Source organism: Oryctolagus cuniculus, chromosome 6 (assembly GCF_051225735.1).
Source record: "Oryctolagus cuniculus isolate XC-2025 breed Fujian yellow rabbit chromosome 6, ASM5122573v1, whole genome shotgun sequence".
NCBI classification, from domain to species: Eukaryota; Metazoa; Chordata; class Mammalia; order Lagomorpha; family Leporidae; genus Oryctolagus; species Oryctolagus cuniculus.
The window spans coordinates 167,318,514-167,339,398 of NC_142872.1; the positions used below are offsets into that span (position 1 = coordinate 167,318,514).

Below are 20,885 nucleotides of genomic sequence, written 5' to 3' on the forward strand. Positions count from 1 at the left end.
ATCACTCGCCCGTCTTTGCCTGTGCCTGATCCACCTCCCAAGCCCCCTACTCACAGGGGGTCGTGCCAGCTCTCCAGGGATGAAGGGGTGTGGAGGCGGCCTCGGCCAAGTCCTGGGGGCAGTGGTGGTGGCACCCGGGGCACCTCCCAGCCCGACGCCTGCCCGCTCGCTCTCACGCAGGCCCCGAGCGGCAGATTTGACTTTGCAGAGAGGCCCCGGGCTTTGCACCTGTGGGTCTGCAAGCTGAGCCCCCTCGGGCTTCGAGTGCCGTCCCCCAGCCCGGGTAAGCATGATCCCTTTCCGTGCCTCAGTTTCCCTCCTTGCAGTGAGCACAGGAGACCGGCTGGTGCATGGTGCCTGGCCGGACGGTGAGGACTGGCGAGGGAGCCACGTGGGAGCGTGCCGTCCCGGGCACTGCGGCTGGGGGCCGCCCCCGCCCAGCTCTGCTCACCTCTCCCGCCTTTTCTCCTGCACGAGCCGCTGAGCCGCTCCTGCCAGCCCCCCAGTCACTGCTCATTCAAAGGGAGGCCCCGTGGGAGCCAGCGTCTCGTAAGAGGCAAAGGGAGGAGCGGGGCGGAGGCGGCCCCTCCTGCTGGAGCTCGCGCTGTGCTGGCTGCGCGCACTGTGACGACATTTCCTGACTGCAGGTGCCTGCCCGCCCCGGCAAGAGGGGGCGGCGCCTTCCTGTGCCAGGCTCCCAGCAGGTGCGGCTCCACCCGGGCTGGGCCCTGGACCAGAGCAACGCCTTCTGAGCGGCAGGCCCCGGGCCCCAGCCTCGGTGGGCGACCAGCAGCGCCTGCAGATGGCCGATGCCGGCCCCTGTCCAGGCGCTGCTCTGCAGGGACGTGTGGGTGTGGCTGAGCTCAGGCAGACTCTGGGTGCACCTGTCGGGGCACGGCTCATTTCCTCCCCTGCAGGAGAGAACTCTCAGCCCTGCAGCCGGCTCCAGTCCACGCCAGGAGCCCCGGCTCCCATGAGGATTTCCAGCTGGCTCGGGCAGCCAGACAGCGGCTTGGACTCAGGCTCGCAACACCTGATCCTGGCTCCCCGTGGGCATGAGCTGGTGCGGGGCCCTGGGCCTGCCTGGAGCCAGGGGAGGCTCCTGCCTCTTCCCATGGCTGAGCCCACACATGGACAGCCTGGGGCAGGCGGCCACCCCTGAGGCTGAGACAGATTTCACAACCCTGCAGCCAGGACAGCCGGGGGCCCCAGAACTCCACAGCCCTGGCGGGGGGCGACTCACAGACAGAGAGGCCCCGGCCTGGCATGAACACAGGCTCCTTACGCTTGGCAGGCCGTCCACTGCGCACTGCCCACTGCCCGGCGGCCAGGAGCGGGGCTGAGCCAGGCTGGGACCCAGGCCCGCGGCGGAGGCTCCCACAGCCCCCAGCGACCCCTCCCTGAGCCCGCAGGGCCCCCACGGCAGCCCAACCCAACCCACCCCACAGAGAAAGAGCCACACAAACTCTCCAAGAAGTCTCAGCGTTTTATTAACAAAATCTTACAAAAAAAGAGTCTGTCTGGGGGGCAAGGTAGCTGGGGCGCACGCCTGGCTGGACATTGGTGGCCTGGTCCGTGTGTGTGTGTGTGTGTGTGTGTGGACGTGTGTGCGTGTGGGTGTGTGGACATGTGGGGGTTGGACCACACCCTCTGAGGCCCCGGAGGGCTCCCTGCCGCCTGTGCCTGCCTAAGCATGGGTTATGGCTTCTGTGCAAAAATAAAACCCAGGCGGTTGGCAGGGGTGCAGGGTGCAGGGCCGGTCAGACAGTCCGCAGAGCTGGCCCCCGGCGCCTGCGTGGCCTGCAGACTCAAGTGGCCGCCAGCACCAGGCGCGGGTGCGGGGCCACGGAGTGGAGTCCGGGCCTGGGCGGCAGCAGGGCAGGGCAGGGCAGGACGACTGCCCCAGCCCGGGGAGCAGAGGCCTGGGTGTCTCCGGGGCTGGGCTCGGGGCTTCTGGTGAGGGCAGCCTAGGGCTTGTGGAAGGCCCTGCAGCGAGCCGGGGGGCTCTGTGCGGAGGGCCGCACGGCCCAGGGCGGCTCCAGCTGCGGGGGCTCTGGGGCAGGCAGCGTGCGGCCGGCGGGGCGGGCTGAGCAGCAGGCCCTGGCCCTCGCGCCAGCCGCCTTCCTCCAGCGGCTCTCGGCTGGGCGCTGGGGACGCTGTTCTCTGCCGTGGCCGCCTCTCTGCGGCCCCCTTCTCTCTCGGCTGTCCTGGGACTTCTCTGCCCACACAGGTAGCTTGGGAGAGGCGAGGGGAGGCGGCGGCGCTAGGCTCAGCAGCAAAGACTTTGTGGGAGCCAGGAGACCTGGAGGAGGAAGAAACAGGTGGTCAGGGCAGGGCAGGGTCAGCGGCCGGGACCCACAGGGTCTGGGCAAGGACGGGCGCGGCTGCTCTCCCGGGGCGGGACCGGAGACCCAGGGATGACAGCGGGGGCCAGCCCAGGTGGGAGGGGAGGGCTCCCTTACCTGTTGCTATGCTCCTGGCTCCAAGGGCACCGGCTGCTGTCTCAGCCCCTGTGGGACCCTCCGCCTGCAGCTGAGTCATCGCCTGAGCGCTGATCCCGCTCCCGGCTGCCGTGATTCACTGCTGCTGGGGCGAGATGCACGGGTCCCGGTGAGCTGGCTCCGCGCCCTCCGCGCTGCCGCCCACTCCCGCCCCCCCACCCCGGGGGTCTCTGCTCCTGCCCCCCACCCCCTCCCTGCAGCTAACTTGCTGGGGACACCTCCAAGCCCAAATGGACCCAGGGTCTCCCAGCTCCGGGGTTGGGGCAGGGGCTCACCTGGGAGGGTCCAGGAGACACCAGGGGGTCAGGTCTGCTGCTGCTGCTGCCTGTGTGTGGCTTCAGCTCTCCCCCGGGGGGAGGGAGCCACACTGCCTGAGGCTGGCCAGCTGCCCTGGGAGGCACGGAGGGTGCCAGCTGGTTCCACGGTGGCTGCCGCGGGAGGGCGGCAATCCCGGAAGTGGAGGTTCCCTCGGTATTGATTCTGCCTTAGCTTCTGCTCCAGGGGGGCGGGAGGGAGGCCGAGAGCTTGGGGCCCCCTGGCCCGGGGCCAGCTGGGTGGTGGGTGCGTCTTGTGAGTACCCCGGGCACTGGAGCGGAGCGAGGGAGCGGCCGGATGATGCCCTGCGATGGTCGGAGAGGGTGGAGGGTGGACGCTGCCGGCCCAGGCGGGCGCAGGGCCGGCGAAGACTTGAAGGGCAGGAACTGGGCGGGCGAGAGGAGCTCCTTTATCTGGAAGGCGTGTGTCTGTGTGTGCAGGTCGGGCCCCAGGCCACGGGGTGCCCAGCTGGAGTCAGCCCCAGCTCAAGTCCTGGTTGGCAAAGGCCCGGGCCGGGCACGGCGGGCAGGCTGGGGGGAGCTCCGGCTGCCCTCTACTCGGGCTGGGTCCGGTCGCTGGCTACAGACTCGCTGGTCAGGGCGGGCGTGAGGGCCTCGGCCTCCTCCTCGGCGGCCGGCTGGGGGCTGGCCGGCTGGGCCGCCTGCTCCAGGCCGCCCTGCACCTCCAGCCCCCTCTGGATGAGCTGCTCCAGCGTCTTGGGCAGCGGGTGCCGCAGGAAGCGCTTGAGCTTGGGCTGCAGCGTGCCCACCACGTACTGGATGACCTCCTCCTCGTCGGCGTCCGCGTGGAGCGTCTGGTACAGGTCGCGCTTGCGCCACAGGAACTGATCCAGCGGCTCGCCCTGCTTCTGCGGCAGGTCCAGCTCGCGCTGGATGGCCTCGCGGGACACGGTGCCCTCGCTGTACTGCAGGAACTCCTTCTTGAACTCCACCCAGTTCTTCACCGAGCCCTGCTTGAACTCCCACCACTTCTTGGCCGGCCCGTTCATGTGGTTCTGGATCTGCGACAGCCAGTACTCCTCGGAGCCGCCCACCTGCCGCAGGTACTCCTCCAGGTGGGCCAGGAACTCCCGCGGGTCTTCGAAGATCTGCGTGTCCACGCCCGGACTCGGCTGCCCGTCCTCGCCGGGCCCCCACGGCTGGTACGGCTGGGCCTCGGCGGGCTCCTGTCCCGGCAGCTCGCCGGCCGCGGGGGGCGGGGTGATGGCGTAGGGGCTGACGGTGTAGTCGTAGCCGTCGGCCTCCTGGCAGCAGCCCTCGGGGCCGCCCACGCCCACGGACACGGTGTGGCGGGCCGGCTCGCTGCCCACCGGGTACTTGCCGCCCGAGGACTCGAGGCGGTCGGCCCACCTCTCCAGCCGGTAGAAGACTTCCCGCCACACGTGCAGCTCGCGCTTTACCCAGCGCTCCAGGTTGGCGATGGTCTCCTGGCAGCGGCACAGGCAGGCCTTGATGGACTTCTTCCAGCGCTGCGAGTCGCCGGTGGGCGCGTAGCCCTCCAGGTTGCTCTCCAGCTTGCCCACCGAGCGGTGCAGCCCCTTGAGCTCGCGCTCCACCTGCCTGGACACCTCGGTGAGCAGGTGCCGGTGGGTCCTCCGCACGTGCTCCAGCATCTCCGCGCGGCACTTACCGATCTGCAGGATCACATTGGGCTTGGCGGCCGGTGCGCCCCGCGGCCCGGGATAGGCGTGCAGGCCGCCGCTCGTCATGCGGTCCAGCTCCATCTGCGCGCAGGTGGCGGTTCGGACTCCTCTAGGCAGCGGCTCTGGGGGCGCGGGGGCCTGGGCGGCGAGCGCAGGGAGCTCTCCGCGGCTGGGAGAAGGCTGCGCACAGCTCTGCCCGCTGCAGCCGCGGCGCCCGCCTTTTATGCCGCGCGCACACGGCCGGGGGCGGCCCCCTCGCCGGGCCCGGCTCCCATTGGCGCAGCCCGGCCCCCGCCCGCGCCCCGCCCGCGCCCCGCCGCCCCGCCTCCCCGCCGCGCCGAGAGAGGACCCGCCCCCTGCACTCGCGGCTGACGAATCCCCCTCCCCGCCCGCCCACACCCTCTCGCGGCTCCCCGGGAGGACTCCGCGCTCCCCGCGCCTTCCAGCGTGCGGGCCCTGGACGCTACCGTCCCCTGTCCAGTCGGGTTTGGCAGGACAGAGTCCCTCGACCCGGGCTGAGGGGCTCAGGCTGTGCCGCGCCCACACTGCCCGCCTTGCCCAAGGGCCTAGGTGACACCTGCCTGGGGGCTGCCCCAGGCCCCACACCTGCGTCCTAGCGCCTCCAGGGCAGCTGGGCGGGGGAAGCTGGTGTGGGGGGGCGGTCACCGGGCCCTCGGGCCCGTGGGCGTCGGGCCAGAACCTGCAGACATCCAGAAGGGTTGGCAGCTGCGCGGGGAGGAGGGGGGAGGAGGAGGCGGGAGCTGCAGCGCGTGCAGCCCGAGGCAGGCAAAGCAGGAGGCCATATAAGGAGTGGGGTTCCGGAAGCTGCGACTCCCTCCCAGGGGAGGCCCTGCCGCTGCCACCGTCGCAGTCGCCGGCTGGATGGGTGGGCACGGGTCTCGCCTTGGTCATAGTACCTGGCTCAGGTCACATCACCCCCTGCCCACAGCAGAGGCACAGGGACACATGGGAACAGTGACAGCCACCTGCCCGGCACACAGAGCCACACACAGCCCCCATGCACACTCACACCCCCCACTTGTACCCCTCACTCACACCCCCCACTCGTACCCATATGAGTACTCATATCCCCCACTCACACCCCCCACTCGTACCTATATGAACTCAAACCCCCCACTCGCACCCCCCACTCGTACCTATATGAGCACTCAAACCCCCCACTTGTACCTATATGAGCACTCCTACCCCCCACTCGTACCTATATGAGCACTCCTACCCCCCACTTGTACCTATATGAGCACTCCTACCCCCCACTCGCACCCCCCCACTCATACCCGCCCCACACCCACACCCCCCAGCCCCGCTCCCTCTGGTCGGGACTCCCGGGACAGGCAGGTATCCAGGCCCAGCGGAATCCCTCATCCCCGCCCCTCCCCCTCTGCTTTCCCGGGGAGCCCCCCAAGCCTGTCTGTCTCCTCCTCCCCTCCCGGGGCTTCCGCCCCTCAGGGGAAAGTCTTTCTCGAAAAAAACTCCCCTGGTATTTCTAATTAAAGGCCAGTGGGCGGACGGCACCACGGAGAAGGGAGGGGGGGCGGAGAAGCTGCGAGAACCTCCCGGGCCTTCCCACGGAGCGTCTCCGGGCAGGCTGGAGCCAGCTGGGCACTGACCACGCCTGCGGGTCCAGAGTGAGCCGGCAGTGGCCAGGCCACCACCCCCCAGCCCACAAGCCTGTGTGGCACTGAGGTCCCCTATCAGCTTGGCCAGGGCCTGGGTCTGCAGTAGCCTCTGGGTTCCCACCACCACCCTACCCCCCACCACTGACACCCCCACCGCCCAAGGCCTCAGGGCTTTCTGGAGTGGGGGCGGGGAGAGGCAGGCAGTGAGCCATGCCTGAAGACTGTAGCCGGGGGCTGTCGGCATGAGGTGGGCACAGGGCATCTGGGAGGCCAGCTGGAGGAGGCGGCTCCCAGGGAGCACTTGGTGAGGAGTCCAGGGTGCCGCGGCCCACTCACCACCCTCTCTCCCACCTTCTGCTAAAGGGCAGGACATGGGTGGCCCAATCCAGACCCCGTGGCCAGGAGGCAGAGCCCGGGGACAGGCCTGGGCAGAGGCAGCGGGGCTGGGTGGGGAGCAGATGGCCCTGCCCCACGTCCCTGCCCTCCCGGTCCTCTACGCAGCCCCCGCCCTGGCGAGGTCTGCAGAGCCGCAAATGCAGGCCCCGTGGTGACAGGTGACAGGCGGCAGCCGCTGCTCTGGGAACACTTAATCGCTGCCCAATTATCGCCCCAGGAGCCCGCAACAACCCCCGCACTGGAGCCCTCGGCTCGCTTCCTCCACCCCCGGAAAAGAGGCCAGGCTGGCTCCCCACCGCCCGGACAAGGAGGGGGACGCTAATAACAGGGGCCAGCCCCCCACCCCCAGCCCCTACTGCCCATCCTCTGCCAACAGGGACAGCAGAGCTGAGCGCCCATCCCGGCACCCAGCCTCACCCAGAGCAGGACACCGACAGCCCCGGGATGCAGTGGAGGGGGCCGGGGTGACGGGGAGGGGGGGACTGGCGGGGAGGGGGCAGAGACGGGGGCTTTGGCCTGTGCAAGGAGCGGGGGAGGCCCCAGGACACCCCCCCCAGAACCAAGCTGGGCTGACAGTTGCCTGAGTGGGATCAGGCTCTGCGGGGGGAGGGGGCGAGCAGCGGAGGTGACCCACGGGAAGCCCCCCCAGGTCCCCCAGTTCTCCCCAGTTCTGGCTGCTTCAGCCGCAGGGCTCCTGGCTCCCAGAGATGAGATTTCCCTCCTATAGCCCCACCCCAGCCACAGCTCTCTAACCCCAGCCCAGCCCTGGAGACAGAGCCCCCCTCCCACCTTGGGACGGCCCTGTGACCACGCCCTCCGCACCTGCCTCTGGGGACCCCCGAGTGCTGGCTCCTGAGCCCCCGTGTGTGGGTTCTTAGTGAGGCAGGCGCTACCTTGTCCCTTGAGCCGCCCTCCCTACTCCTCACACCCCCAGGCTCCTGAATGGCCCCTCCCGGGGCGCCTGGCTGGGCCGGACTCTGTGGGCAGGGCCTCTCCCTCCAGCCGGCGCCCTCTCCCAGCTGACCCTGCTGCCTGGACTTGGCACCACATGGCCGCTGAGGGCAGGGCCCAGGCTGGCACGCACACACGTGTTACACACCCACACGTGTGCACACACACGCACCTGTCCACACACTTGTCCTGCTCCGGGACTCTTGCAGCGCTGGCCATGGGCCCTGCCTTGCAGGGACAGCAGGGAGCAGGTGTGTCTGAGGCCTCTGGGGGTCGGTGTGGGGGGACGCAGCCCCCGTCCCTGCTCCAGCTGAAGTGTGCGACTTCCTGTCCACTCCCTGGTCCTCCACACTCGACCACCCCCCACCCATGAGGCCTCGTTCCATCGCTCTGCACAGCCCAGAGAGGATGGGCCGTGTCCCGGTTGACAGTGTCGGGTGGATAACATCCCGTGGACGGCCTCCAGCCCGTGCCCGTTACGCAGTGTGCACGCAGGGGTCCCAGGGCCTCAAAGCCGTACCGGGCACCCAGGCTGAGGTCCACCTGAGGGTGCCTGTCCGGGGGAAGGCATCGCACCTGTGTGCTCGCAGCCATGGTGCCCAAGCCTGGCACAGGGTCTGACCAAGAGACGGGGGGCTCTCCCCACCCTTTCCAGCGCAGCGCCATTGGCCGCCACCACCCGAGCCTCGACTTTCCATCTGTGAAGTGGGAGGGTAGTGCCAGGGTCTGGGCGTCCCCCAAGGCTGAGCGATGTCAGAGAACTCCTGGGGACCCATGAGCCCATCGCTGCACCCTGCCCCTGCCAGCCTGATGGTCAGTCCCACGGCCGGGACGCCTTGCAGGGGGGCTAGCTGCCTCGCCCTGTCCACCTCCTCTGCCCCCAAGGCCACCACCCAGAAAACCCTCCTGGTACTGCGCTGGGGGTCCCCGTGCTGTGTGGGTGACCTGGCCCCGCCACCCCACACTGCCCACACCTGCACCCCTCCCTTGAGGGCCCAACAGCCGGGGGTGAGGGTCCCCGAGGGCGCACTGTGGGTGGGTGCTGGTGCTGGGGCGTGGAGACTGGACAGCGAGAGGAGAGCAGGACCAACCGGCCACTCGTGTGGACCCCTCTCCCTGCTCTTCACAAGGAGTGGGGGAGGGGAGCCCTGCCCGCCCAGCCCCCCCCCCACAGGGTCCCTGAGCCACCAGTGACCCCGGCTGATCCCTGCCTGGTGAGCCACAGCCACGGCAGGACTGGGGGTCCCAGGAGACCCCCTGAGTGCCGGGCCCAGCTCCCGGGGTGACGCCAGGGCCAGGAGACACAGGAGACACACTGGGGCGTGGGGTGGGCCCAAGGCGCAGGTGCAGGGGACCTAGGCCAGTGGGCGCAGGGCTGGGGGAGGGACTCAGCCCCCCCACTCCTCCCCAGGCCTCTTGGGAGCTGCAGGAACATTTTCTCCCGGGCCCTTCCTTCCTTCCTGTTCCCCCGTCTGGCAGGCTCTGTGCTGCTGCCTCCCCGTCCCCGGAACAGGCAGCTCCTTCCTGGGCCCCCACATGGCACAGGCCCCCTCCCCCGTCCCCTCCCTCCTCCCTCCTCCCCACTCCCCCTGACCTCCGACCCCCCTCCCCTTCCCCTTCCCCCTCCTTCCTCCCCATCCCCTTCTCCCTCCTCCCTCCTCCTGCTCCCTCCTCCCCTCCCTTCTCCCTCCTCTCCTCCCCCTCCCTCCTCCCTGCTCCCTCCTCCCCTCTCCATCCTCTCTCCTCCCCCTTCCTCACCCCCTTTCTCCTTCCCCTCCCTTCTCCCCCCTCCTCCCCTTTCCCTCCTCCCTCCTCCTCCCTTCTCTCTCTCCTCATCCCCCTCTCCTCCCCTCTACCCCTCCTCCCCTCTCCCTCCTCCTTCCTGCCTCCTGCCTCAGTGCCTCTGGTCCAGCCTCCAAGGAAAGTTCTGTATTTTTCCAATGATCCCAGCACCACTGTGCAGGGACAGGAGGCTCATGGGAGCCCGGGAGGGGACAGAGGTCCAGGGGGTGCGAGAGCCCGGCCCCAGGGACGGGGGTTCCTGAGCTCCCCCACCTGTAGCCATTGCACAGGAGAGGAGACGGAGGCGAGAGGGGTCACTCAGCCAGAAAGGCCAGAGCCAGTGCATGTGCCTGTGCGTGCACACACGTGTGTGCGCGTGCATGTGTGGTAGGGGTGGGGCTCCAGCCCTTGGCCCCTGGACACCCTCCTATCCCACATGACCACCCCTGAGGCCCCACCCCTTCCCTGGCCTCGGCTTCCTCCCACCCAGACTGCTCAGCCCCGGTCAGTCATTATCAACAAGGGGTCCTGAGCCAGGCCTGGGAGGGCGGGGAGCAGGGAGGAGCCCAGGAGACAGCCCTGGTGGCCCTCGCCTGTGCTATCAGCTGGGCCACTGCTCTCTGGGCCCATGGGCGCCGGCAGGGGTCCCCGCCCAGAGCCCCCCACCCAGAGCCCCAGAGCGATGAGCCAGGCACCGCCCATGCTGGGACAAGGGAGGAGGGGCTCATCTGAGCTCTGGGGGCTCAGCTCTTGGAGCACCCCGGGCATAAGGCAGGGGTGAGGGCAGGGATGCCGGGAACAGGCCGGAGCCCAGGACACGTACCCTCAGCACAGCGGTGCCTCCAGCCTGGTGCCTGTGTCCACAGAGCACTGGCCAGGGAGCAGCCCTGGGAGGCATCCCTCGCTGAGCACTAACCGGGCTGCTCCTGGCTCTTGGCGGGGGGCCGGGGAGGAGCCACTGCAACTGTGACTGCTGCCGGCCCAGCGTCCCTGCCCCCAGGAAGGCTTCCTGGGGCTTCTGTGTGCCCCACCCCACCGAAGCCTCGGGGCGGTGTGGGGGTGTGCAGGTGCACAGCCCCAAGTGTGGCAGGTGAGCAGGGACCGGGCAGGCGGGGGTGGTCCGGGACCACCAGGACTGCGGGAGGACGGTAGGCGGTGGGTGGGGCGCTGCTCTGGGGCCGCGCCCCAGAGGGGGACCTGCGAAGGGCCGGTGGGGGTAAGAGGGCAGCTGGGGTCGGGGCGCAGGTGGCCAGCGCTAAGCTGGGGTGTTCTCAGCGGGGGCTGGGAGGCGGGTGGCTGCCCCCTCCCCCGAGCCCCACTGATCCGCGAGGGCGGCCGAACCCTCCCTTAAGGAGGCTGGGGGCCGCCGGTGCCCCCGACGGCCCAGGCCGGCGCCCCGCCCCCACGCAGGCAGCCTCCTGCCCTCCTGCGGCTGCATTTCCACCGCGCCGGGCGCCAGCCTCTGCCGCGTCACTTCCGGCCCCATAAAAGGAGAGAGGCTGAGAATAGCGGGGCCTGACGCGGCAGGAGCTTCCCCACGCACGCGGGCCTGCGCCAGCCGCCCACCCAGCGCAGCGCAGCGCAGCCGGGCGCGGGGCCGCCCGCCCGGGGACCCCTCCCCAGCCCCGCCGGAAACGGAGGCCAGAGGCTCCCGCTGCCCTGCGGCCGCCGGCGCTGTAGGGCCCTGGGGGCCTGCCCTGCGACTCACAGGAGGGGGAGCCGCGGGGTCGGGGCAGTAGAAGCGTTGGAGCTTGTCCCGCGGCCCGCACGCCCCCAGCCCGCTCCCCCTCCTCAGCCCGGCAGCCGCTACCCGCTCAACCTCGCCGGGTTGAGCCAGCTGGGGCGGCCGGGATGGGGGTGGCGGGCCGGGGCCGTCCCCTGCGGGACCCACCTGTGCCTGGCCTAGGCCCGGCCCCTCCCACGCTCCTGACCTGGCTCCTCCTACTCGCGTTGGGCGCACCTGTTCCTGGAGTCCCGGCCGGGGCAGTGCCCCCCGCCACCACACAGGGCCCCGGGCCCGGTGCCCACGGTCCTGCCTGCGCTGAGCCGTTCCTGCTGCTTGCCCGGGGCCTGGGCCTCCAGTGGCCCGGACCGGCCATGTCTGCAGCGGGGGCAGCGTCCAGGGGGTCCAGGGTTCTGGGGAAGCGGGTGGGAGCGGAGGGCCTCCTGGAGCTCCGGGCAGCCTCACAGAGGAGGACGGGGGCACACAGAGCTTGAGGGTCGGGTTTCCATGCTGGCCCCTCCACCTCTGGTCCAGGAAACCGTGTTGTGCCGTCTGTGCTAAAGGGCTCCATGCCGGCTGCCCAGGACCCCTGAGCGCCCACTTCTTCAGTGCCACTGGGGCTCGCCCAGTGTGGCTGAGGCTCCTAGTCCTGGCCGCGTCCCCTCTCCCTGCTCCCTGTGCAGCCCTGAGCGGGGTTGGCGGAGCATCCATCTCTGTCCTTAGCCGCCCTCCATGGGGGTGCTGAGCCCGATGGGGGACAGGGCAGGGCAGGGCACGCGGGGTCCCCTGGTTTTCTCTTGCCCAGGGATTGCCTCGGTCACAGAGCAGGGGTACACAGCTTTCCACCACCTCCCTCCAGCTCCGCACTCCTGAACCACACAGGACTGGGGCTCAGGGCCCGAAGGGGGAGGGGAGGGCAGCGCAGCGTGGGGGAGGGGCTGCTCGCCGGTGGCCGGGAAGTACACCCGCCCTGGCCCTCCCTGTGCCGGCCTGTGGGCAGGTGCCCTCCTGTGGGAGACTCCGGCGCCCTCAGGCCCCCTGGGTGGGCTCCCCGCACTCCAGCCCCACCCTGCCCTGCCCTCCGCTCTCCCTCCACTTCCCTCCTAGTCCCGCCTGGAGACAAGACCCAGCCAGTACTTGCTGCCCAAGTGCCCTGCCTCACTCTCGCCCCTCTTTCTCCAGGTCTCTCTCTCTGCCCGCTGCCTCTCTCTGTGTGTCCAGATCCCCCCTGCACTTCTTGGCTCTCCCCAGGCTGCCCCTGAGCTGCTGTCCCAGGGCCTGAGACCACGGTGCCAGGCTGGGCCCACTGCCGCCTGGCTCTGCCCCCGCTCCACCCCAGGGGCACCCAGAACTGAGTCTGGGCCCAGACATGGGCGCCGCACGGGAGGAGGAGCAGGTGAAGGGGTCCAGGCTTGGGCAGGAGCGTGACCCTCCCATTCTGCCTGAGGGGGCTGAGCCCAAGCGAGGGGGACACCTGGCCCCAAGGGTCCTCCCCCGCAGGCCACGGGCTCCAGGCCTGGCCAGGGGGGTCTGAGGCCAGCTGCGGGCTGCTCACTGGGACCTGCAGCTCTCCCAGGAGGGGCTCAGGCCCTGAGCTGAACCCTGAGTATCCCATGTGCAGGTCGCCACAGCCACTGTCACCTCCTCTGACCACGACACAGCCATCACCACTCCCAGCCCAGCCCCGACCCCACTGTCACCCCCACCCCAGCCCCAACCCCACTGTCCCCACCCCCAGCCCAGTCACCACCCCACTGTCCCCACCCGCAGCCCAGCCCCAACCCCACTGTCCCTACCCCCAGCCCAGTCACCACCCCATTGTCCCCACCCCCAGCCCAGCCACCACCCCACTGTCCCCACCCCCAGCCCAGCCACCGCCCCACTGTCACCCCCACCCCAGCCCAGCCACCACCCCACTGTCCCTGTCCCCACCCCAGCCACCACCCCACTGTCCCTGTCCCCACCCCAGCCACCACCCCACTGTCACCCCCAGCCCAGCCACCACCCCACTGTCCCCGTCCCCACCCCAGCCACCACCCCAATGGATTGGGCTGGGCAGTGCTGGGCTCAGGCCCTGCTGGCTGAGCGTTCCCCGCCTCAGCTGTGGCCATGGTGCTGACCTCTGGAGGGGGGCTCTCTGCTGGTCCTGGGCCCGGTGTGGCTGCCCAAGCCTCCCCCAACCTCAGTACAGTGCCTGGCCAGGCAGAGCCACGGCAGTGCGGGGGCAGGGAGAGCCACTTCTAGGGAGCTGTGTCCACTGGGGGCTGGTTCAGGTGCCTTGTGCCGGGCACCCCTGACTCCAGGAAACACTTCCCTTATTATAAATAATGTCAAACCTATGCTGTATTCATGTGTTTTTGCACCCTGAACACTTGTGCTGTTAGCCCGCTGTCCGCACAGCCGGGCACAGGCAGAGTTGGAGCCCTGCTCACGCCCGCCATAGACCCCTGGGGGATACACCGGGAACAGGATGGGTGGTCCCAGGCCTGCTCCAGGGGAGTGGGTGTTGCCACACCCGACAGTCTATTTCTGCAGCCGCCCCCCCCCCAAGGCTGGCTGGCTCAGCCCCGGGTCACCCCCACCTCCCGGTGGGCAGTGGCAGGGTGGGCGGCAGCACAGCTCCATGAGCCCCACGCTGCTGAGTCGTCCTCGTTTCCAATGGGAGGGAATTAGTCAGCCAGTGACACGTTCATGGGGACACCGGGCCCAGCCTTATTCACTAAGGGGAGGGGGCGGGCTCAGAGCCCGTGTGTCAGAGTGACAGCTGGTGAGCCCGGCAACTCCAGGACACCCCGTCCCCCCCCCGCCCCCTCCTGCCCCGCCTCCTGCAGAGGCCCCTGTGCCTCCCCTGCCCCACTACTGGGCCCAGGACCCAGGAGTGCGACTTCCCAGCCGGAGGAGAGGACCCGGCTGGGGCTCAGCCCTGTCACTTCCTCCCTTTGGGCTCAGTTTTCCTCAAGGGACTGCAGGGGCACTAAGCCATGGTGCTGCCTGCCGGGGACGGGGTGGGGGGTGGAGAGGACGAGTGGGGGGGACGGATGAGTTGGGGGGAGCGGACGAGTGGGGCTGAAGCCTCCACCACACCTGGCCTCAGGAGACAGCCACAGCCTGCCGCAGGCCGAAGAGGTAGGAAAGCAGAGGCAGCCTGGGGTCCCCCGGCCCCCCGACTTCGTCTCTTTCTGGACAGACAGAGGCCTGAGCTGCGCGCAGGCTCGAGGAAGACAGCCCGCAAGCAGCTGGAGGCAAAGGGCCGGGGCTGGAGGAAGGGGGGCCTGAACTGATGGAGAAGCAGTCAAGCCACTTGTGGGAGGAGTCACCTCAGTCTGCTCAGGGCCTCGGCACCTGCACTCGCCATCACCACTGTGGACACCTCCTGGCCAACGCCAACACTGCCTCTACCCAAATGCCAAATGCCAAATGCCACCACCACCAGTTCTGACATGACACTCACTTCCTCATCAATCCTATCACCATTGACACCAGCACCATAACCACTACCATCACCATAACCACTACCATCATCACCATCGCCAACATCACCACCGTTACCACCACCACCACCATCAGCAGCAACACCACAACTGCTACCATCACCATCACCAACATCACCACCACCGTTACCACCACCACCACCATCTCCACCACCATCATCACCAACATCACCACCACAACGGCTACCATCACCATCACCATCACCAACATCACCACCACCATTACCACCACCACCACCATCTCCATCACCATCATCACCAACATCACCACCACCGTTGCCACCACCACCATCATCACCAACATCACCACCACTGTTACCACCACCACTACCATCTCCACCACCACCACGTTACCACCATCACCACCATCTCCACCACCATCATCACCAACATCACCACCACTGTTACCACTACCACCACCACCATCACCACCACCACAACTGCTACCATCACCATCACCAACATCACCACCACCATTACCACCACCACCATCATCACCAACATCACCACCACGTTACCACCATCACCACCATCTCTACCACCATCGTCACCAACATCACCACCACTGCTACCATCACCATCACCAACATCACCACCACCATTACCACCACCACCATCATCACCAACATCACCACCACGTTACCACCATCACCACCATCTCTACCACCATCGTCACCAACATCACCACCACTGTTACCACCACCACCACCACCATCACCACCACCATCACCAACATCACCACCACCGTTACCACTACCACCACCATCTCCACCACCATCATCACCAACATCAACACCACCTCTACCACCATAACCACTACCATAACTGCTACCATCACCATCTCCACTGCCAACATCACCATCACCATCTCCACCACCACAACCATGACCATCAGCACCATCACCATCAGCACCACAGCCACGACCATCATCACCATCACCAGCATCCCCAGCAGCAATGTCACCATCCTCGCCACCATCACTTCGAACATCATCATCACCATCACTACAATGTCACCACCACCACCATCACTACCGTTAGCATCGCCTCCACGTCTGCCACCCTGATTACCACCACCACCGCCGCCACCATTGCTACCCTGGTCACCTTTCATGTCCGCCTTCATCATCCTCCTCATCCTCATTGCCACCACTCGCATCTCTGTTGTCACCACTGTCGCTGTCACAGTCACCGCCCTCCGCACAGTCACCACAGCACCCCCATGGCCACCCCTGGCACCAGCCCCAGAACGATTTTCCCACCCGTGCATCTCACCTGTGTTTCACCCCTGTGAAGAACTGTCTCCCAGGACTTTGGGGCAGACCCCAGAAGGGACCACTCCATCAGTGAGGCAGGGAATAGGCTCCGTCCCAGGTCAGGCTCCCTGGAGGCCAGGCAGATAGGAGGCCTTTGCTTCGGTAGCTCACCGGCCGGCAGGGGGCTCCGAGCAGGAGCAGGACTGGGCCGAACAAGCAACAGCCAGGTTTGCCTCTGCTGGGTCTGGCTTCTGGTCCCCTGTGGACAGAGGCTGGCCATGTGCTTGCTGGTGTCAGTGCCCCTTACCCAGGAGGGTGATCCTAGAGAGGGATAGTAAGCCTTGGCAGCACAGAGCCCACAGGGCGCCCGGATGCAGCTCAGTGACCACCGCCAAGGACCTGAGCCCTGGACTCACACCAACCACTGGGTCTGGGGCTCAGGCGCAGCTCAGGGTCCCTCTGAGGGCTGTGTCCTCCTACGGTGGACCGAGGGGGCCCCTGATCTTGTGCGGGTCAGGAGACAGACAGGGGGAGAGAAAGTGGGAGGGGGAAGGGAGAGGGAGGGGGAGAGAAGAGGGAGGGAGGGAGGGAGGGAAAAGTAAGAGAAAAGGGGCAGGCAGTCAACCCCAGAGTCTAGTTTCTTTGCGACCTGTCCCCGGGGCTCTGTCTTCTGCCTAGTAGGCATCCAGCTCACACCCAGTGGGAGGGGACGAGACCCCCTCCTCTCAAGCGGGAAGCACCCAGGACCCCGCGGACATCTGAAGACCACCATGAGAGCATCCACAGAGGGCAGCGCACTGCTGCCATCACCCTGAAGCCCAGTGCCACCTCCCACTCTAGCCCCCTCCCAGGCCCCACCCCCGCCATGGCCACACACAGGTGGGTTCTCCCCTCAGCCCCTCCTGGCTGGGTCAGGGGCCAGGAGGGAAGATGCCCTGGCCTGCTGAGCCCAGCCCATCCCTAGCCCTCGCAGCTCAGACGCAGGAGGGCTCCCGGGAGCTGGGATCGGCCCCCCAAAGCAAGTACACCGTGTGAGGCAGGTCCCGGGATGAGGCCACGGCCTGGGCTGGGGCCACAGCTGTGCCCTTCTGCTGTGCCCTCTGCTGGCGGCTGGGGCTGTGCCTTGCCCCTCTCTGAACCTCAGCACCTGGGAGTCTCCTGCTGACCAGTAGGCAGGCAGGGGTGGGGCAGGGAGCAGAAGCCCTGGGAAGCTGACACAAGGTCCAGCCACCGCTCCCAGGGGCCTCCTGGGTGCCACAGAAAAGCCACGCCCTCCTCCACCCCAGGAAGGTCCCGTGCACCCCAGGAGGGAGCCGAGGGGCAGAGAAGGGACCGGGGGGAGCTGAGGACAGCCCAGCACCCCACGTTCTGGCTCCGGCAGGTCCCACAAGGTGGCTGCGCAGCACCCCTCCCCTGCACCCTTCCCAGCACCCAGGGCAGCAGGGCACCCAGGGGCAGGACCAGGCCCTGAGAGCCGTCCAGAGAAGAGGCGAGAACCGAGGTTCTTGGAAGGAGGGGTGGGCGTGCCTCTGAGGTGACAGAGCTGCCACAGGGCCAGGCCAGGACGGCACCTCTGGGAGGGGGACGGGGCCCTGCCTCTCCGTCGCCTGGGCAACGCCCAGACCTGCCCGCGCAGGACACAGCAGCTCCCAGCTTGGCCCAGGCGCAGCTCTCAGAGCTGCAAGCTGCACCCGGGCTGGGAGCCAGCGTTCAGCACCTTGGACAGCGCAGTCGCAGCTGACACTGGGCAGCGAGGGGGCGGCCCCGGCTGCAGCTGGGGGGGGGGGGGCGGCAGGGCCCCTGCTCCGCGAGGACGAGGACCCGGCCACAGTCGTTCCCCTGAGCACTATGTCCACAGGGCCAGCTCCAGTGGCACTGACCGGGTACCCCCGTCCCAGGACCTCCACCACCCTCCTGGCCCCTTGTGGTGACTGGGAGGGGCTCTCCCAAGAGCCTCCTGGACAGACTGGGGGCGTGAATGTGGGGGCCTGAGCTGCAGCACTTGCACTGCCCCCGGCTCTGCAGTGAGTCAGCTCCAGTCACCACCCACCCCCAGGATGTCGACTGTCACCCAGAGACCGGAGCCTCACTCGGTCTGGAGCGGTGGAGGGGATAGAGAGGGAGTGTGGCCAGGGACGGTGCTGAGTCAGAGAGGTAGGAGGACAGCTCCCGGCTTTTCTAGGTTAAGAGCGAAATTCACATGCAGGCCAAGCTCTGCAAAATCCAGAGGACACGGCTAAGGCCTCTGTCAGCGCATCAGCGAACAGGATCGGGGCTCACCTCTCTCCAGCATCAGGGTTTAGGGTGTGATCAGGATCAGGGCTCAGCTCACGACCAGGGCCAGGGCTCAGCTCACGACCAGGGCCAGGGCTCAGCTCACCACCAGGGCCAGGGCTCAGCTCACCACCAGGGCCAGGGCTCAGCTCACCACCAGGGCCAGGGCTCAGCTCACCACCAGGGCCAGGGCTCAGCACATGACCAGGGTTCAGTGTGTCACCCAGGTCACAGTTCCACACACGAGTAGGGCCAGGGCTCAGCACATGAGTGGGGCCAGGGCCCAGCGTGTCACCCAGATCACAGCTCCGCACACGAGTGGGGCCAGGGCCCAGCGTGTCTGGAGTTGGAGCACCGTGGCCAGGGCTGTGGGTGCCGTCACAGCGTGTCTGGAGTGGGAGCACCGTGGCCAGGGCTGTGTGTGCCGTCACAGCGTGTCTGGAGTTGGAGCACCGTGGCCAGGGCTGTGGGTGCCGTCACAGCGTGTCTGGAGTGGGAGCACCGTGGCCAGGGCTGTGGGTGCCGTCACAGCGTGTCTGGAGTTGGAGCACCGTGGCCAGGGCTGTGGGTGCCGTCACAGCGTGTCTGGAGTGGGAGCACCGTGGCCAGGGCTGTGGGTGCCGTCACAGCGTGTCTGGAGTGGGAGCACCGTGGCCAGGGCTGTGGGTGCCGTCACAGCGTGTCTGGAGTGGGAGCACCGTGGCCAGGGCTGTGGGTATCAGGCACCACCAGTTCCCGCCCTCGGTCCCGGTCCCACCACTGCTGCAGGACCAGAGGAGGCAGGGCCACCAGCGCTTCCTCAGGAGTCCAGCAGAGGGCAGTGTGTTGTCCCTGCAGAAGGTCCGAGCGTGGGGGTGGGGACGCAGCCACAGCAGGGCGGGCCGTCTTTGGAGGGGTTATAGCTGAGGCGGTGACAGCCCCACCTGGCCATGCAGGTTCACCCAGACCCCAGGAGCCACCGCGTGACCGCCCAGCCCCACAATGTCTCTGCCAGCCCCCGGCCTCCCGGCTGCCCAGGGCTGGCCCCCAGCAAGCCACATCTGGCCACATCTGGCACCCAGAGTGGGTGGGCTGTGGGGGTCACATGGTGGGCCCAAGGCAGGACCCCAGGAGGGTGCACCCAGGCTGCAAAGCAGGGAGCCGTGAGAGACGGAGGGAGCGAGTTGGAGGAGGCACCCACCCGGGAGCCCAGCCCGCCCGCACCCTCTCCCTCTTCCCGTGGCCCCCACCCCCCTCGTGTGCTGTGACGCAGGTCCCTACTCTCCCCGTCACTGGCTGACTCACCTCCCAGGTACCCAGCCGCCCCCTCGAGGAACCTCGCACGTGAGCCGTGGCATCCCGGATGCGGCCCTTGATGCCAGCGCACGCCTGCAGGAGCCCCAGCACCAGGATCCAGGGTCCAGAGGCATGGCCCTGCCCCCTGAGCCCCTGCAGGGCCCGGGGGGCCTCTTGCCCTCCTCCGGGGAAAGGCTGTCAGCAGCCGGCTGGCTGCGCAGCGAGGCCTCGGCTGAGCAGGAGAGGGGCCACGACAGGGCTCCTGAGAACTTCCTAGGTGAGCTCACAGAGCCTCTGGGCTTGGACAGGACGGGCCGTCTCTCACCTGGGGTGACCTCGGGGCCAGGCGCCTCCTTGGAGTCAGAGCAACCCCTGGTGGACAGATAGACGGAGGGGCAGAGAGCAGGAGAGGGCCCCCTGGGACCTGGCCCTGAGCTCGGCTCCTAAGAGCCCAGCCCTAGCGCCACCACGGAGGCAGGCAAGGGGCAGGGTCCCAGGACCTCACCCCGGCGAGCAGCCCCAGCCCATCCCCACGTGGGCTCCCACCGCAGCCCGGCCTGCGGCACCGTCTGAACTTCTCCATCGCTGTCCGGCAGGCAAGGGTCTGACCTGGGACCCCGCCCACAGCAGGCACAAAGGCCTGGGGGCCCTGGGAGTTGACCCAAGGGCAGGGCATTGCGGTTCAGGCCAGGGACGGTGGGCAGCCCTGGGCTTTGTGCTGCTCCCCAAGGAAGAGGGCAGGGCCAGCTGCGTGTTCCCAGCCCCTCTCCTGGCCCAGCCGCTGGAGAACACCTGCCCCTGTCACCCCCATCCTGGCTGCTCCCTCTGAGGGGAGCGAAGCTCTGTCCTTGTCCCTGCCCACTCCCTGTGACTGTTGACGAGTGGTGCCAGGGGTGGGGGCTGGTCTCACTCACCCGCTCAGGGGCGCTCGGGCCGGGCGGGGGCTGGCAGGAGCCTGGGCACAGCGTCCTCCCCCAGCACAGGAGGCTGGCCACAGGGGCGGGAGCAGGAGTCCTTGGGGCCATGGCCTGTGCACCTGCTGGGGGCTGGGACTGGACCCAGGCCCAGAGGCAAGTGTAGCAGTACAGAGCCCTGCCCGGGGCCTTCTGTGCCACTGGCCTGACCCTGCCTCCTCTGGCCACTCCCTGGGGACTCTCAGGAGGTCCCCTCCACAGGGTAAGCCCCTGCCAGTCCCTGAAGGAGGCTCCTTTCTCCCAGAGGTGGGTGTGAGGGGCAGGGGTGAGCCACCTCCAGGGGTCCAGGCTGGGAGAACCGCCCCCACAGCTCTCGCAGGGGCTGGACCACATTAGGCCAAGAGATTGTGATTGGAGGCCATTGGGGGTGTGGCGTGGGCTGCCAGCTCCCTCTGCCTGCCCCTCCCCTGAGAGCCACCCCAGGTTGGCTGGCTGAGCGTGGCTGACAAAGAGCCCACCCAGGCATGGGGCGGCAGGGGACAGGGCCCTGAGCCAACTGGCTGCAGATAGCAGGGAGCAAGGGGGTTCCTGGGAAGTCTTGTGTGCCTGTTCCATCCCTCACCCCGAGACCGGAGCAGCCCCTGCCCCACCCGGGCCTGCAGGGGGTGGGGGCAGATCCGCAGCTCTCGGGGGAGAGCCAGCCCTTG

At 68.2% G+C, this 20,885-nt stretch overlaps 1 protein-coding gene across 2 annotated transcripts; it reads right to left on the bottom strand.

Annotated features, from left to right (window-relative positions):
• Window positions 1-1,468: 1,468 nt before the first annotated feature.
• Window positions 1,469-4,695, bottom strand: ARC (activity regulated cytoskeleton associated protein). 2 transcript variants are annotated; one of them, XM_051831027.3, is made up of 3 exons: window positions 2,777-4,695; window positions 2,463-2,583; window positions 1,469-2,302 (listed from the first exon to the last, which is right to left on the bottom strand). In XM_051831027.3, the coding sequence occupies exon 1, from the start codon at window positions 4,558-4,560 to the stop codon at window positions 3,370-3,372; it is 1,191 nt and encodes a 396-aa protein (XP_051686987.1). In that variant the 5' UTR covers window positions 4,561-4,695; the 3' UTR covers window positions 1,469-2,302; window positions 2,463-2,583; window positions 2,777-3,369. The 2 variants fall into 2 exon arrangements, with proteins under 2 accessions (XP_051686987.1, XP_051686988.1); XM_051831028.3 differs by having other exon boundaries at window positions 2,463-2,586.
• Window positions 4,696-20,885: the final 16,190 nt, after the last annotated feature.